The sequence below is a fragment of the Capsicum annuum genome, chromosome 6 (genome assembly GCF_002878395.1).
Source record: "Capsicum annuum cultivar UCD-10X-F1 chromosome 6, UCD10Xv1.1, whole genome shotgun sequence".
In the NCBI taxonomy this organism is placed as follows: Eukaryota; Viridiplantae; Streptophyta; class Magnoliopsida; order Solanales; family Solanaceae; genus Capsicum; species Capsicum annuum.
This window is the reverse complement of record NC_061116.1, coordinates 191,901,956-191,920,488: the sequence shown is the minus strand read 5'-3', so window position 1 is coordinate 191,920,488 and position 18,533 is coordinate 191,901,956. Positions and strand designations below refer to the sequence as shown.

General features: G+C 30.6%; 1 protein-coding gene across 2 annotated transcripts; it reads left to right on the top strand.

Moving 5' to 3' along the window:
* Positions 1–10,039: 10,039 nt before the first annotated feature.
* On the top strand, positions 10,040–15,834 carry LOC107874832 (NAC domain-containing protein 30). 2 transcript variants are annotated; one of them, XM_016721553.2, is made up of 4 exons: positions 10,040–10,236; positions 12,747–12,934; positions 13,631–13,902; positions 15,043–15,834. In XM_016721553.2, exons 2-4 carry the CDS (start codon positions 12,772–12,774, stop codon positions 15,574–15,576), a joined length of 969 nt encoding a protein of 322 aa, XP_016577039.1. In that variant the 5' UTR covers positions 10,040–10,236; positions 12,747–12,771; the 3' UTR covers positions 15,577–15,834. The 2 variants fall into 2 exon arrangements, with proteins under 2 accessions (XP_016577039.1, XP_047269609.1); XM_047413653.1 differs by lacking the exon at positions 10,040–10,236 and adding an exon at positions 11,204–12,470.
* Positions 15,835–18,533: the final 2,699 nt, after the last annotated feature.

Below are 18,533 nucleotides of genomic sequence, written 5' to 3'. Positions count from 1 at the left end.
AAGAGTTGAAAATGTAGGTTAGTTTTGTTGGGGAAGGCAGCAAAAACATACATCCACAGGCCCACTAACCGCCCCACTTGCTTAGTTTACACTATTACTTGTACAATAATCATTGGCCAAAGCAATCCAACACCCCCACCCCCACCCCCCACCCCCACTCCTAACTACTAAGGAAAAATACTAAAAAAATTGATGGTATAAGGGCAGGGTTGGAGCTAAAATTTTAGTTCAATTTTTGATAGAATTCAATAAATTTAACCAAAGTCTTTGATTTGCTTTAAGAAATTCATTTAGTATATATACATAGTTTATTAAGAACTCTGTAAGATGTTTTTTTTAAATATTGAGAATTCACAAACTCAAAATTTTGAGTTTACTTCTATATTAGGTATATCTTGTTTGGACAAAACTTATATGGTATTAGCATCAACAAATTAATGAATATGCGACACGTGTCTTGAATATAAACTTTTCTTACTTTAGTTTCTAATTTTTATGTTAAATTATTTCCTTACGTATAGTTAAGTTTTTATAATGATGTTTTTCGGTATAACTTTTTGACTGTTAAGAAAACATCTAATATAACATGATAATAAAATTGATTCCGAAAAAAAAAAAAACTTGAATATTATAATGGAATGATGTTATAGAGAGATTTGATTGTGTAACATCATGCGTGAGTAAGTATTAGAATGCCCCGCAAAATATGTTTCGAATTGGAGAAGATGATGTCTATGCAGTCTTATTTCTTTTTTGTGAAGGTATAGAGACGGTTTCTCATAGAATCTGGTCTCAAGTATAATATATTAACATTAAGTATTGATAGGAAATACAATAATAGAAAAACCTATGCATGTTATAAATAAAGTAGAAGAGAATAATAGCAACAATAAATAATACGATAACGGAAGAAAAAAAAAATATAGCACTAAAATAAAATAATATAAGAATTAGGAGAGTAATAATGTTTCGAAAATCTTGTTATTATTAACCATAATTATAGTATCTACATTTGATTAGCTTTTTTCACTTTATTTTGGAAATCGGCGGCTGGAGAAGAGTTCACACCAATACACTTAAACTTGAGTGTAATTATTTTCTCATGCCTATGATATAAGTTTACCAAAAGATATTTTTTTTTAAGTTTACGAAAGATATATATAGTCACATAGATGATTGTGCCTTCTTTTGGCATTTATGAAACGAAAAAACACATGAAATAAAAGTATAAAAAAACACATACATATCTTGTCTTCTTCAGATATCAAAATTACAACTATAAAGAAAAGACAAATATATGGTTTTACCACCCATAATTCTATCCCATACGATAAACGTAAGCATAAAGTTATGGTCAAATGTTCTCTTGATCAATTGTCATTCCACATACGATGTAACTAAGAATAGTAAAATTAATTCATGACAATATTGTTCATGTGATCCTCATGCTTAGTCATGTCAAATGATAAGTTAATTTATTTAATTAGTTTACCTTGACTTGTTAAAATACAATCCATTTACTTAGTAATAATTTTTTAAATTTAATTAATATATATAGCTATATTGCTAGCATTGTTTTTTGGTGGGACAGTTGAGATTCCTCTACTCTTAATTAGAAGTCTTGCGTTTGAGCTCTAGTATGTAAAAAATCATGTTAGAAATACCTCCCCCAAAATATATGGGCTTTACAATATACGAATCTGAATCTGTCGAATTTCAATGTAGATATCGAACATCAGGGGAGGAACCCATAAAAAAAAAGTAGTTATATTGAAAGAGAAGTTCATTTTTATTAGTTTTCTTTGGTAATTAACCAAATTATACGAAAATAAATTTAAAAAAATAAAATTGGTAAAAATTGATCGATTTGGGACTGTAATCCTTTATTTAGCTCATCTTGATCCAATTAATCTCTGACTATTGAATAAAATTAGACAATAATTCATTTATTGATTCAAACTCATTTTAACGTTCACCAATTCACATTTCGTGTTTCCTTAATTCCTTAGGTAATGTTAAAATCTTGACCTTGATTAGTCTATCGCTAATCAATATTATGTGGCCAAAAGAAGCATCTACTTGACCAAAAACATATGTCACCTTCTTGAACCTTTCGAACAAGTAAAGGGTCAAAAAAGAACATTAAAATTAATGTAGATTGCTAAAGAAATCAAACAAGTAAATTAGTTATATATAAATAGAAAGGCCCATGGTGTGAAGGAGATATTCAACCAATAGTATCTAGAGTGGGGCAACATTTTGGATATTTTACGTTTTAATGTTTTGAACATATATATTACCATGGATTTCCGGAAAATTCAACATAATTATGTGGGACCAGGGGCGTATCTAACCCTTCACATAGGGGTTCATTCGAACCCCCTTCAACAAAAAATTATACTAAATTTATATGATTAAAATTATTTTTTATATATATATAGTATATGTTGAACTCCCTTCGATTAATTCATATATTTACTTGTGAACCCCTTACTGAAAATCCTGACTCTGCCACTGTGTGGGACATGTTTTTTTATAACTGTCTTTTTCTTATTTACTCTTTTTCATCCCAAATTAATTGTCGTGTTTTCTCTTCTACTAAATTCATCTCCACCAATTAAGCAGGGATAAGACCATGCAACCTCCCCAAGCATCTTTTAGGAAATTACAATGAATATGTTTTTGTTATTTGTTTCTCTTTTATATGGTCTTAAAAACGACATTAATTAGGAGAGATTTTGACTATGTAATTTTTATTTATGTCTTAAAAATGTATCTCTATTTATGTGTCTATCTTCACATAATTAAAGTATTTGTAGTGTTTAACTGATAAGAATAATTAGTAATTACTATAAAAGGTAAACAAATTAATTATTTTTTGTTTTGAACTTTTAAAATAAAATAATAAATAATTTAAGATGACTATTTTTTTTAAAATACGATAAGTAATTTCACACGAAAAAATAAAGTTTAGTCCATTTTAGGTAGGCAAAAACATATGATTAGTTTCTGATTTTCTAATGATTCTCCAAATAATTTTATTTTCACCTTATCTCTTTGCTCTAGAAGCTTTTCCACTAACACTATTATGTCTCGCCTGACATTCTTGAAAGTTGAACCCATGCATTTTCCACTTAATTACCATATTTGTGAAATGTTTCATTATCACAATTCTTCATTCTTGTTTTGCTAAAGGGGAAGAAATTAATTAACGAATTTTTTAGATTATAGTTTAAAGATATTCTATGAACATATCGAAAATTTTATCAGAATAAGTTAGACTATGATATAATGTAAATTTTTTACAGAAATTAAATCGGCAATCATCATAAAAACTATATTTGTAAAACTGTTAAAAGTAGGTATAAAATCTAAACAATAACCAAAAGAATGGAAATTTGCATAAACCAATCATCATATCCCGCTAAACGAATTTGAACAGAAGTACAAATATTCCTTCTATTTCTTTATATATAAAAAAAAAAATGTATGGGTTAAATGTATATGCACCTCAACTAATTCATAAAATAATTGTCATTTTTTTTACTAATACATGTATTAACTTTATCTACAAAAGCTCTGGTATGAACTATGAAATGAAAAATGAGTCACCTAATTAGAATTTTTTGCTTAATTATGTTGAAATTTAAGACATAGTCATCTAAAGGTCAATTATAATTCATGTTAATACACACTAGTGAACAAGTTTCTCGTATTTTAATCAAACATAATAAAATAAGTTTTTTTCAAAAAAAAAAAAAAATAACTCTACTTTCTCTAAATTCTCCTATATATGACTTACCTTTTTTGTCTTCGCTTGTTACAAAGCAAACATTATTTAAGATGAAAACAATAATAATTTGCCAGTACGATTTGGTTGATGAATTTGACTTGTATCAAGTACGGTAATTAGTGCAATTCGAGTATCTATTATTTATGTCATAAAAATATTTGAATCATAAAAAGGACAGCCCGGTGTACTAAAGCTACCGCTATGCTCGGTGTTCGGGGAAGGGCCCCACCACAAGGGTGTATCGTACGCAGTCTTACCTTGCATTTCTGCCAGAGGCTATTTCCAAGGCTTGAACCCGTGACCTCCTGGTCACATGACAGCAACTTTACCAGTTACTCCAAGGCTCCCCTTCAGTGTTCGAATCATAAGTTCCTCAAAATATAAAAAGTGAAAATGTCTTCTTGGTACTATACTTATATGTGTACGTGATACCAAATATTAATGAAAAGAAATGGAAAAAATCCATTTTTTTATAATCAGCCCATTTATCTGCAGAAATTGAATAATAATTTAGTTAAACGCTATTTAAAACATCTCTTATATATATATAATCAACTCATTAAATGGGTCGAGTTAGGAGTACTTGTCATGTCATAAAATAGGTATTGGAGAATTGTTTTTTCGATTAAAATGATAATGAAAATTAACTCGACAAAATTCAGTGATTTTTGAAAAATAAAACAAAATCAAATTATTATTGTGATTAATTATCATAAGTTGAGTGATTATCGAGGTCACTAACTCAAATAATTTGTGAGTTATTTCTAATAAATGTGTTTTTCATTTTATTTTTTGTTCATACTAGTGATCATATTTTTGCCCCTTAATTTATTTGTCCTTTTCAAGGTGCTCACATGATTAGTCTTAAAGTAATAATCCACCATGCTTTTATTCATCAAAAATCTAAGTAAGATAAAATTAAGGTAGTTAATTTGTGGTTTGTTGGAAAAGAATTACTAATATAATTATGTTCAAGAAAATGTTTAAAAAAACAAAAAGAAGAGAGGTGGGTGGATGATATTAGATTGCAATGATAATATGAGATGTAGTAGTTAACATCCATTGGTTGGAAGACTTGGCCCCATTCTTTTTGTCTCTTTCGGTTCTCCTATTATATCATATTATATGGAACCTTCTATTTTTATTTTTTTTAATTTTCTTTTTAAATTAAGTTAGTTAAATTGGATTAAATTAAATTATTCACTTAAAATGAGCAGTCTTGGTTCTGTAAGTTTGCCAAACTAGTTGTAGATTTCTATTCAACCATTTTAATGGATGAAGCTTGAAAAGGTTTGTATTTCTCAAGTAAATTACAATTCTTAGTATTTTATTTTTAAAAAAATAAATGAAGACATTTTAAGTTTTAGTTCCTCAAGGTTAGAGTTAATTGAAGTGAAAGCTAATTATTGATAGATGGCTTTAAGGGTAAGTGGCAAGCCGACCATAAATATTATCCATTATTGATTAAGACATTTTAGGAAAAAGCGGCGCCTTGTCATTTTCTTAGTTATGTTATAGTGACTTGTGCTTAATACATTTATCCATTTTACCATAAATATTAGGTCATCTTTAATTTGCCTCAAACTCTAAATCTTAATGGATAGAGTGATCAGAAATTCGACATCTGTTATAAATATTAAAATTTTGTGGATTAACCAAATCCTATTAATATTCTTAGAAGCTTTTTTGTTCTTTCAATTCATAAACTCAAAGAAATATTTACAAAGAGATTAAATCTATAAATATTACTTATATTAAATTCATCGATCGAGAGAAGAATCAACAAAATATACAGATATGTTTGTACAATCTTGATGATGTGGAACTTTATCAGACGACTCTTAGAGACTATTTTACCCTAAATTATTTAAAATGTAATATATATATTTCCTTGAAGAGACATCTCGAAATCTCATAAACTTTACGAATACCTAGAAAAAGACCAAACTATCAAATATTACCTTTATTAAAGCCGTTGCCGATGTTACCAGCGATCAAATACATTGCACGGAGGTTCAAATCACCCCATTCGAGAAATACACTACCGACAACCCTCGAATCATAGAGAGAATTCGAAAAAAAAAATCACAAAGTATTTAGATATTCACTCACAATAAAATCATATTTTTCCTTTATTTTGTAATTATAATATATTGTTCGTACATAGAAAAAATTTATTGTAAGCACCCTTGTTAATATAAGACCTAAGCATAAATCCTCCACCACTAGTTAGTAAACCTTGATCAAGAGGCAAGGGTGCATCTAGAAAATATATGATCCGATCCTTAAAATTTTTTACATAATATATATACTGTGTTCCTTATATTTGGTATTGGTTCCCATGCTTGGCTTGCAATTTTTTCTAATTAATCTTTCTTAAATTTTCTATTTGTGTGGCCTAAATTTCAACTGATCTTATTTTATTATTCTTTAAAAATGCCAGATTTTGAGATCTTCTCTTTTACTGTACTCAAGGCCTACGAATTAAGGGTACCCGTGAAAATAGGAATAGAAAAATTCATATTTTTAATTGAGAAATATATGTCAACCACAAAGTTCATTCTTGACAAATAAAAAACTCCAAAAAGTGCAAAAAAAGTGTAATTTGTTTCTGTGTTTTCTCACTCTTATATGTCATTTTTGGCTGGAAGATTAATTTGTTATTATAATTTATACGTAAAACAGAAGCTTTTGAAATTTATTTTGTGAAATAATGAGCTAGATTTTTCCTTTCTATTTGTGGTAAGAAATGTTAAAAGTAAGCAAACGTGTGATGATTTCAGGAGCTTACTTATTGCTTAAACACTTAATTAAGGGCATTTGAATCGACTTTTGGTTAAAATGAAAGTCAAATCAACTGAATCGGTTTATCAATTATGAAAACCAGCATATCAAACAAAATATAATATACATTCATCGATTTAATTCGATTTTTTTTTTTTAATTTAGCTAGTAGTATATAATGACATGCATTTTCTCTTCTTCCTTTTTCCTTACAATTGAAAGAATCATTAATTCTTTACTAACTTATAATCCTTACTACCGTAACGTTTATTATAGAGATTATGGTTTTTTTGAGTTATTGTGAAAATCTCTTGAGATTTAAGTTATAGTTAGGTTAATAAATTTTATAAGAAAAAAAAATTCTAGGTAAAAGCCTCATTTTCCCTTTTTTCCCACATAAATATATTGCTTTTGATTCATGTCTTTCTTTTAATAAATGAACTTAAGACTTAAAGTCTATTAGATACTCTTATGACTTAATGCTAGACGATTTTTTTTTTGACTAAATTTGTATAATTAATATATTGCATATACGTAACAATAAAATTGAATACATTATTTGTCGATTTAATTTAATTTTTTCTTTGATTTGTTTTTGTTAAATCAACTCAAACCGAATATGATCTAATTTTTAAACTTCAAAATGAAACCCAAAATTCAAAAAGCGTATCGATTTAGTTAGATTTTAATTTAGATCGATATTTAACCAAATCATAAACAAAACTAATCAAGGCTAATTGACCTCAACCATTAATTACTGCCAAACCACCCCACAACTGACATTTCAGCATGGATATCCACGTGAACTCCATGTGTACCAATTGTCTAAGGGCGGCGCACTAGACAGACCAAAAGGTTAAACATTCTCTTCTGACGTATTGGTTGGTGTAATTATTAGTGTTACTTTTATCTTTATATATTAAAACAAACAAAATGTATAGGTATTTCTTTTGGTTATCTCCGAAAATCCATAATTTCTATCATGATCTTTATTTTTTGAGTGAATATTTTGTAGTGGGCACTTTATGATAATCTATTCACTATTCATATTCACTGTTTAGTAGCTCACAAATTATGGGATGAGCTCATATCTGAGCGATGGATGGAGGATGAATTCGATTCCAAGTCTCCCACATGAAAGAACCATCTCCTAATTATTCAATCATATCCTTATGGGCAAATGTATAGGTATTATAAGATATAAAATAAAATTAAGATATATAGTTCAACATAAAACTATTATAACAATAATAACAATATATTTGGTATGTTTTTTAAGTAGGGTCCAAAGAAGAGTAATATATTATAGTACGTAGGTAGACTTTATTCCTATCTTTTAAAGATACGTAACAACAATTGTTTTCGATAAATTTCAATTTAAAAAAGTTAAATAATATACTTTTGCTGCTTGTGCTGAATTTGATGGCTTCTTTACGCTCAATCACATGTTTTATGTGCATATTGCTTTTGGAATAAATAAATAGTATATGTATACCCAAATCCCAACACTTTGATCCTCCCCTTTCTTTCCATTTAGTTTCCAATCTCTAGATCTGCAATTAGATGTTGGAGTTATAAATGAAGTTGATTTATCTGATGAATAAATTAGTTACTGAATCTAATAGCTTCGCCAAACTGACCATTTTCGACGAGTGCCCTACACTTTTCAAAATTCAAATGCCATAACATACTTGCTGCTATGAGTTAAGACATAATAAAAATTACTAACTCAATTAAATTAGTGGCCCAAAATAAAATTTTAATTAGAGGCTTAGTATATATATAGGTACACATAAAAATGATAATTTACAACCTTTTTTTTTTTCTATTTTTTGCATACTTGTTGTTAAATAACATAAAGCTCTCAAGTGTTTGCATTACATTACCTACATGTTGTAAAAACTTTACTTATTAATACGAAGAGTTAAGTTATTTAATTGAAAATTCTAACATATTTTTAGATAAATAGTTTTCTTTTAACAAAATTTTGAACCTTCTCTTTGTTAACAATATTTAATATTGTCTTAAGTGAAAATAAATACATCAAATTCACCATTAAAAATTTTGAGGCCTCGAACAAGCGTTTTACTTGCTTCACCCTTGAGCGGTCCGGTGAAACGGTCATTGTTATACTTTTATATTTGTTAATTTTAAACAAACAAATTGTATAGGCAATATTCGATCACATGTAACTATTCAATAGACATATGTATTGCAAATCATTATAAACATATATTTAATCAAGATGAGGAAATACAAAACTTTAAAATCATAATGCTATGAGTCCTGACTAACTTTCTAATTATAAAATATAATTCAGAGAGTTCACTGTGGAACTAGAGCTTCACTGATATACTGAAAATTGATCTCAAATCCATTTGTTCTCAAATATTAGTAATAAAAATATAAAGTGGAAAATCTTAGAGCATAAAATAACGGTGGCGTGAAAATTTGTTGTCACGCCGTCCAAATAAACCTTTCATCTAATCTGCCAACCCCACGCGTAATCATCAGCAAACTATTCCCCCCGCCCCCCTATCCCACCCCCTATCGCCTATCCTAACAAATTCACAAAATTTAAATTCATACTTCTAAATATATGAATATAAAGTTATATACATTGTTAGGTTTATGTAGTTTTACACAATCAATGTTGTTTAATCTATTATAATGTGTTAATTATCACTTTTATCAAATGGCCAATCAATGCTTATCATATATTGGGGAGAGGTTATTAGACATAATATGATGAGTATGGTGAAAGGTAAATGCAGACTAAAGAAATAATATTAGCAAGAGGTGATTAGACATGACATGATGCACATGTAACTTAACCGAAGATATAACCCTAGATAGGAGATTATGGAGGCCAAGAATTAGAGTAAAAATTATAAATAAAAGTGTTGTCCTAGTTTCCTTTATCAATATTTTTATTCGATTCTCCTACTATCTCAGTCTTTAATTTATTATTACATCCTTTGCTCCAGTTATCATATTATAGGTTGTTAACGTTATTTTTTTTCCGTTGTCTTCGGTACAACTTCTTCGTTGTTGTATTTTCTTTTGATACTCATTTTGTTACGCTTTACTTGAGCTAAGGATCCATCGAAAATAACTTCTCTATCTTCACAAGATAGAAGTAAGACTATATACACAACACCCGCTCCAAATCTTACCTATGGGACAGGGACACACAAATGAATACATGTTGTTATAATATGAAAAAAATTATTTATATTTTTTGCATAAGTAACTGATTGTGTAAATATATTTCACATAATGGATCCATAGAAATTAAATAAGGTTTTTGTTTTGCTTTTATGAGTAAATTATGTTGAAAACATACATTCTGTCACAATCATAAATTCTATATTCCTTTTTTGTGTGTACCTGCTTATCACATACTACTAAGTTAGCTAGAGTCTCTCTCTATATATATTTATATATCTTTCTCAACAACAACATTTCAACCAACACCTGATTAATCCACTCATTTCTTAATTGAGTCCTCCTCTTTGATCTCCTATATTAAGCCTTTCCTATTAATATCCACCTTCATTTCTGTCTTTCTTTCAAGAATATTATTTTCTCCCTCCTTTGTAGCTCATTCTTTGTTACTTTCTCAGCTATAGCAAACTGCTAAAGGCTATTATTTTCTGGTTAGTTTATATCACCATCTTTCTCTTTTAGTTCTTTTCTTGATGCACATGAACTAATTTTACATGGCTATTATATATTCATGTGTGATCACTTACTAATCTTAAAGAAAGTTAACACTGCAAATTATTCCTTCAAGCTTCTTACTTTGCTTTTCTTTCTTTATGTGACGTTGTTGGATTAAATTTGTTTTATACTATCAGGTTAGCTAAAGAATATGTATAAGTCGATCATTTTCAAATGTAAGATTCGTAATTTTGAAAATACGATAGATTATTTGCTTCAACAGATAAAGATGATTTAATGGTGTAAAAATTCCTTACACCGATGGTATACATAACTTATATGCTCCTGAAAAAAGGCTATTGATTGATCTTTTCTTGAATGTTATAACTCAAAGGTCATGAAGTGAAAGAGCTTTTGAGATTGGATACATATGGTTGGTTGTGTGAAAAGGGTTTTTTCCCTGAAGGGATCATGTGTTATTGAGTGGAATGCACTCAAAGAAATATTTCACATTTCTTTCTTATATATTTATTTTGAAATCACGGTTTAAGTCATGAAAATAATCTCTAATAAAAATATAAAATATATAAAATGGCACACAATCAATTTTTTTGATCGAATTCTTTTCAAATTAGAGAACTTAAATGCACCGATCTGTCTTTTATTAAATATTTATAGTACTTGAATGTATAGTAACATAATTTTCTTCTTTTCTTCTTGAAAAAGATAGTCAACGTTTTCGGCTGCTTTCCTGTTTACTAGCTAGCTACTATTATATACACTGTACATGCAACTAAGGCTATTGGCTTATTGATCATTTCTTGTGGATTCTTATGTTTTCTTGTTTCTCTGTGGATATCTCTATTGGTCTGCACTTATTGCAAATTACCAACAAAAATTGAAGGGAGAAAAATAGTGATCATAAAAGATGCATTCACTATTCCAGTTTGTTTCAATTTATGTGTTATATATATTTTTTTATTGATCTATCTTTAAAAAGATTATCTTTTTCTATTTTTTGTAATTTTTTAATTTCAAAATTCTATATGATTATAAAATTAAAAGACGTTTTTGTTAGAGTTTGTGACCCAAATTCTGTTGATTTGGCCCTGAAAAGTTTGCGGTGCGACTCATATTTGTGATTTTTCATGGAGTCTGTGGTGATAGCGTAGGGATCGGGCCAATAAGCCTGATCCAAGAGCCCGGGGTGCAGGGTTGAAGCCCCCGCGATATGAACTTATGTTTTTGGACCTAGAATTTATTTGTACGCATATATTATATAAGTGCATTTAGTGGGTCGTTTTGGATAAAAAAAAATTACGTCATTGAGACTACGTTTCCAACCTTGTACTCTTTTCCTTCACAGTGAATTTCCTCTGCCTCTGCCTGCGGTTTTTTCCGCAAGGATTTTCACGTCAATCTGTGTGTTCTTCTTGTCATGCTTTTGCTTGTGGTTTGCTTCATACTGTCCGATTTATAACAATTTTGATGCATTATACACAATCTTTAATTTGAGACAACAAAATTTAAAAAGGTCTCTTATTTTTTAAAATTTGATGTGATCTAAACAAACTAGACACTAAATTAAAAGGGACAGATCGGAATTTGCATTATCAATGTCTTTTAACTTGTTATCATAGGTAGCTTATTTTAACTTTCTGTTATTAATCTCACAATTTATCTTCAAGATGTCTTGATAGTGTTAGTTATTTTTTCTATTAGTGTATAGATATTAATTAAGCTCTCTTAAAGATTAGCATATATTACCGATATTGATAATATAAATAACTTTTGTATTATTAAGTCACATTAACCTCTTTTAGTAGGTAAATTTGTTTTATTTTCAATTTTAAATCTCATTTTTTTTTAAACAAAAGAGCTAGTTATCCTGTTGGATTATGCTAAATATGTTATTACTATGTGTATGTGTAAAAAGGAAAAAAAGGATAATTCGGTGTGCTAAAAATTTCGCTATATATGCGCGGGATCTAGAAAAGGACCGCACTACAAGGATCTATTGTACACAGTCTTACATCGTATTTCTGCCAGAGGTTGATTCCTCGTACGACTTGAACCCATGTCCTCCTTATGAAATGACGCATATATAGTCAACCCTACCCTTTGTCCCCTCCACTACACCAAGTGAAAACCAAAAGCATATGCCTCTTGATCATGAGACTTGTGCTCACGAATGGATGTGAATGATGAGAAATCAAGAAGACTAGAGAGTGTAACATTCACACTTTTGTGCTATATTCACCTTCACACTATTGATGAGAGGATAATATTTTATTTTTATTATATATATATATATATATTATTTTTATAAAAGTTACTTTTTGATGTTTATATGGATAATATTTTCTTATGCTAGCTTCTTTTGGTTTATTTAGTGTTATAAATATAAACATCAAAAAGTAAGAACTAGCAAGTCTTGAGAAGTACTCACAGTTTTTCTCCAATCTTCTTATTAACTCTTTTCATTGATCTGTATATTTTTGTTTAGAATACAAAGTTGAAGAAAATCAAGAATGGATCAGATGGACTCATGCGTACCTCCAGGGTTTAGATTTCATCCAACAGAGGAAGAACTTGTTGGATATTATCTCAAGAGAAAGATTAATTCCCTCAAGATTGATCTTGATGTCATCACTGATATTGATCTCTATAGAATCGAGCCATGGGACATCCAAGGTACAATTAGCCTTTACCTCTCTTTTTTTCTTTCGTTCATTCGAAAAAAACATTATCCTCGTATAATTAGATTGCAAGAATCTCTATTTATTTTCTTCAGTGGGATATATACAGGCCATTTATCAGTATTGGGCTAAGACCTAAGTCAACTCGAAAATATTTAAATATTATGGTGTGATATTGAGAAAGAATTCACAAATAGTCAATAATCAACTCATGTTATTGAATGTTAGATAGGTTGAAACTTTGCTACAGTAGTTATTTTTAGAAGACAAGCCTGAGCAGTGATTAGTGGATGTTATTTTTACTTTATCCACTTTAATTTGGACTGATTCTACACGACTTTTCTCAAAAGATCTTACATCGAGTCTCTCTAAAAGTTATATGCAACTTTCCTTTCTTTTTTCACCATGAGACTTAATTCACACACCCAACAATTAGTAAGGCAGAACATACATAATTAATTAACCTTATATACAATTGAGCTAACTAGAGTATTAAAAGTTGATACATTTTAACTTGCATTCAAGGATTGTCCTCTCAACCTTTTTGATCAAGAGGGTAGATAGCAAAAACAAAATCTTGAATATTGTTTCACATAATTATCATGATCCCTAACATAGTTTCTTTTTTCCAAAAATTACAAATCATGATCCCTAACATAGTTTCTTTTTTCCAAAAATTACAACACAACAGATAGGTGTAAATTGGGATATGAAGAACAAAATGAGTGGTATTTTTTCAGCCACAAGGACAGGAAATACCCTACTGGAACAAGGACAAATAGAGCCACAGCAGCTGGATTCTGGAAGGCAACAGGAAGAGATAAAGCTGTTTTATCAAAGGAGAAAATGATAGGGATGAGGAAAACATTAGTTTTCTATAAAGGAAGAGCTCCTAATGGAAGGAAAACTGATTGGATAATGCATGAATACAGGCTCCAATCCACTGAACTTGCTCCTCCTCAGGTCAGTGTTCGTGTTCGGGCCAACTTGTGCCCACCTCGATTACTTTTACGACATACTTATGCCGATACAGATATTGAATAACTCAGTCCACTAAAAATTAGATAAGCCTTAATATTCATCTAGGTAGAGTTGAACAACTAACCTTTTTGGTGTACTCCTGGTAATGTTTTAGGTTTTATGCATCAACATCTTAAATAATATTCTATAAAATATATATATTAGAGTGGGTAAAAGTCCCACATTGGTTGGGATGGATTGCCAGTCTGCTTATATGAACTTGAGCAATCCTCACCTCTTAAGCTAGCTTTTGAGGTTGAATTAGGCCCAAGATCCATTCTTTACAATACACAGATAAATCACTATAATAAATATTAATTGGTAACTTAATAAAAACAATAATCTGCAATTTGGTTAAACAACAGTAATTTTGTAAAAAAATGTGGTATATATTTTTATAAAGAATTTAAGTTCTAATTGATTGCACAATGAAGTGCTTAGTGCCCACCTCTTTTTTAAAATAAGTTTACTAATTTCTTCTAAAGGTTCATGTCTTTGAGTGCAATGAAAGAAGTGATGCAAATTGCAATCATGTAACTTTACCATACTTTTCGAATTAATTAGAAAGAAGAAAGTCAATCTTAGTGGGAATTAAACAAGTTGATAACTCCACTAATGGTTCATAAATTAGGAAAAATTAAACAAAAACTAGCGTAATGATTATTACTAACCCCCCCCCCCCCCCCCCTAATTAGCTAGTTAATCACTACTGAAATGAGTTTAACTTATTTATACTTGCAGAGTAAAAAACTTCACACTGTTACCGTAATTTACATGTTATATAAGGAGTACATTGCTTTTGGTATTTATAGGTTATTAATTTCACTTATTATGGAAAGTTACTAGTAATATATAATACTTCAAGCTTGGTACATGTTCAGCCAAACTCAATAATCTTGATTCAAATACATAGTGTATGTACAAATTATTAATTTAGAACCCAACAATTTAAAAAAAAAACTAAAATTTTGGTCGAACCTAATAGGCTCAAATCCTGGCTTCGTCTCTACTTCATGTTATATAATTTCTTTCACAATATCAGTATATGAAATGTTAAACTCAGTTGAAATTTTGTTTTTACAGGAAGAAGGATGGGTGGTATGTAGGGCATTCAAGAAACCAAGTCCAAACAAGCAACCAAGTTTAGAAGCATGGCAAAATGCTTATTATTTTAGAGGAGGCAATTACACAACTTATAGACCTACTTCATCATCATTATCAGAAATCACAAGTACTCCACCAATGCATCATCAACCTCTCAATAATACTAATGCATTCAACCAACCAACAAATTTCCATCAATTCACATTCAATCCATCTCATGATCATCAAAATATGATCATTAATAATTCAAGCCACAATTTCTTTGAGAATCAACTAGTTGAACTCCCACAACTTGATAGCCCTACTACCATTTCAACAACTTTCTGTACAAAAGATACAAGCTTTGGTGAGCAGAGTTACACAGATAACAACAATGAAGACGATCGCGATGAAGAGAAGCATAGTAATGGGATTAATAATAGCCAATTTTATGGTGATTGGAAGAACTTTGACACATTGGTTGAGCCACCTTCTCATATAAGCCATTTGCTTGAGTGCTTCCCAGATTTGTAGCTTCCAAGAAGATGGTATATATTATGAAAATCTTTTAAAGAATAGTAGAATTTTTTCTATTTTGGTTTCTAGTAAAAAACTTCAAGGGAAAAATGAAAGGGTAAAGGAAAAAATGTGGAAGGAAAAAAGGCAGCTGCAAGGCATATGGCCTTATGTATTAGAATTCAATTGTTTGTCTTTCATTTAACTGTTTAAAGATGTTAACTGTGAATTGCTGTTATTATGTATCCACTAATCAAAGAAGCTTTTTTTTTTTTTTGGCTGTAAATTAAAGTATTTCTTCTAGAATGTCATTCTTTTTAATTAGGACTATTTTCATCACACCCATATTTGGTGATGCAGTAATACATCTAAGAAAATTATTCCATAAGAGAACTTATTAGAAAATTTTAATATCGATACATTAATATAAAACTTTAATTATCACTTCAGCATGTAAACTAGATGAGCGTTTTCTAAAATTATTTAGCCTGTATCCAATATTGACAAACATCAGACATACAGAAATTCAACTACATTTTTATTCTTTCACATGAACATTAAGAGTCCTCCATGCATATAATACTAATGCACTTCCGATTCTCCCTCAGACTTTTCTCTCTTTTTAAGCGTCTTGAGGTTCATCACTTCATATTTTGAGTGCATTAGTACTTAGAGCCTAGAGGTAGGAAATGCATCAACATTGTAAACATGAGGTATTACTAAAGTTATAATGTAGTTTTAGTTTGAGAAGAAATTTAATCAACAAAACCTATTTAAGAGTACAACAGTTCCTATTGTACAATTGATCATTTCTGTTTCTCCGTTGCTAGTAACATTTGTGCCAATGGAAAGCTATTAGTTGTTATAATTAAGATGCTGGACTATAATAGGATTTGAGTTCAAATGTCATCTTCGTTTGGTTACCGGTATAATAGTTTTTTTTTTCTCCCGAAAGGGGTGGGTGGGTATCAAGGAAAGGATAGATCAGTCTTTGTATAAATAGTTGGACAAGTTGGTCAAAAAGGCTCTTTTGAAAACTATTTAGTGGTTTATTAAAACGTTGTGAAAAATTTGTCAAATGCCCCATTTAATCCACATCACCACAAATTTATCCTACTCAACAAATTCACCCACAAGTTTTTTAATACTACACTTTAACCCAATATTTCTAACTTAACAAATTCATCTCCAAGTTTTTAATAATACACTTCAACCCACTCCATCATCCACCATTATAAAATATCTAGGTTTTCAAAAATATAAAAAAAATATTCAAAAGCTAAAAATAGAAGGTGGTTCTTTCCCTAAAAAAAAAGCTCCGATTCCGGCGTCTTTTCCGGCGTTATTTTTCGGCGATCAGCTCTAAATCAGTCCACAAACCTCATAAGCTCATCCATTGCATCCATTTTACCCCATTAATTTGTTATCTTCTCAAACACACTTTCCACCATTGTTAAAAAGCTTTAAATCAGTCACATCAGTTAAAAACTCTTTAGAAGTACATTACAATAATTGAGGCGACTCCAGGTTCATTTCTTTATTCCATAAACCCAACGATCGTTGATTAGAAGCATTATTTATAATTTCAAGTTTCTGTACAGATATCTGCGCAGTCATCGACCCGTCATCGTCATTCATCGACCGTGCATACATCCCGACATAGACCCTAAGCTTAATCTACCGTCGACCAAAGGTTAATTCTAGGATGTTTGTTGCAGAATTTATTCTGGTTTCAGGTGATTTCATGGAAGAATGGGTGAATACTCCCAGATGTTGGAAATAGAGATCTTTTACCAAGGTGACACTACCCATTGTTGTTCACCGCAACAGTTCATACGACGAATTGGTTGCAAGCGTAATGCAGAGCGGGTATCTAGATTGCGCGTCGAGCAATGTGGTGATTAGTTATCTAATGCATTGGAGGGAAAAAGTGAATCCTACGATCATAAATAATGATGCATGTGTGTCCCTCTACATGATGGATGTTGATGCAGATGACTTTAGGCCTATTTTAAGGATAAATGTAGTCGACAGGTCCTTCGAAGGACCAATGAATTCATCACCATCCCCACCTCGGTGCCCGACAGTCGACGACGATTTGAATAATTACGAGAGTGATGGCATTTATCCTATGAATATAGAAGATGACTGTGTGCATATGAAAGACGTTTCATCAGACTCGCAAGATGCGGAAGACGACTGTGGAATAGGATTCCAACCAGTATATTCCTTCTTTGACGGAACTAATTTCTATCGTGATCAAATATTTGCCGACAAGAAATAGCTCAAAATGCTACTAGATGGAGCAACGGTGAGGCAGTCTTTTGATTATCGTATGGAGAAGAGCTGCACCAAATTATTGAAGGCGAAATGCTTATCTCCTGGTTGTGGCTAGTTGTTGCGGGCAAGGAAGTACGAAACCTCGCACAGATTTCACATATACAAGTATGTCGGGGTACACACGTGCGGTGTTGAACACGCCACCCGCAAGCACAAGAAAATGTCATCCAAATTGATTGTTTCACTATGCATAAATCATTTTCGGGATGGTAAGGATCTAAGCATAAGTGAAATTCAAAGAATTGTGTTCAAGGAGTTGCATTGCCACGCAAGCTACTGGATGTGTTGGAAAGGAAATGTAATTATGAAGAACATCATTCGCGGGACGCTGGAGCACGGATACGGTTGCTTGCTGGGTTTTTCCCACATGGTGGAGTTGTTGAATCTAGGGTTTTCCTACTCGATCATGGTAAGTCAGATTGATGGGTCATTCGTTTACTACTTCTTAGCATTTGGAGCTTGCATACGGGGATATGCCCACATGAGAAAGGTAATTGTCGTCAATAGCACACATTTGTATGAAAAGTACGAGGGCATGTTGCTGAGTGAAATTGTACAGGACACAAAAAATCACAGCTTTCCAATTGACTTTTGTGTCATCAATAAAGAGAACGATGCTTCTTGGACCTTCTTCT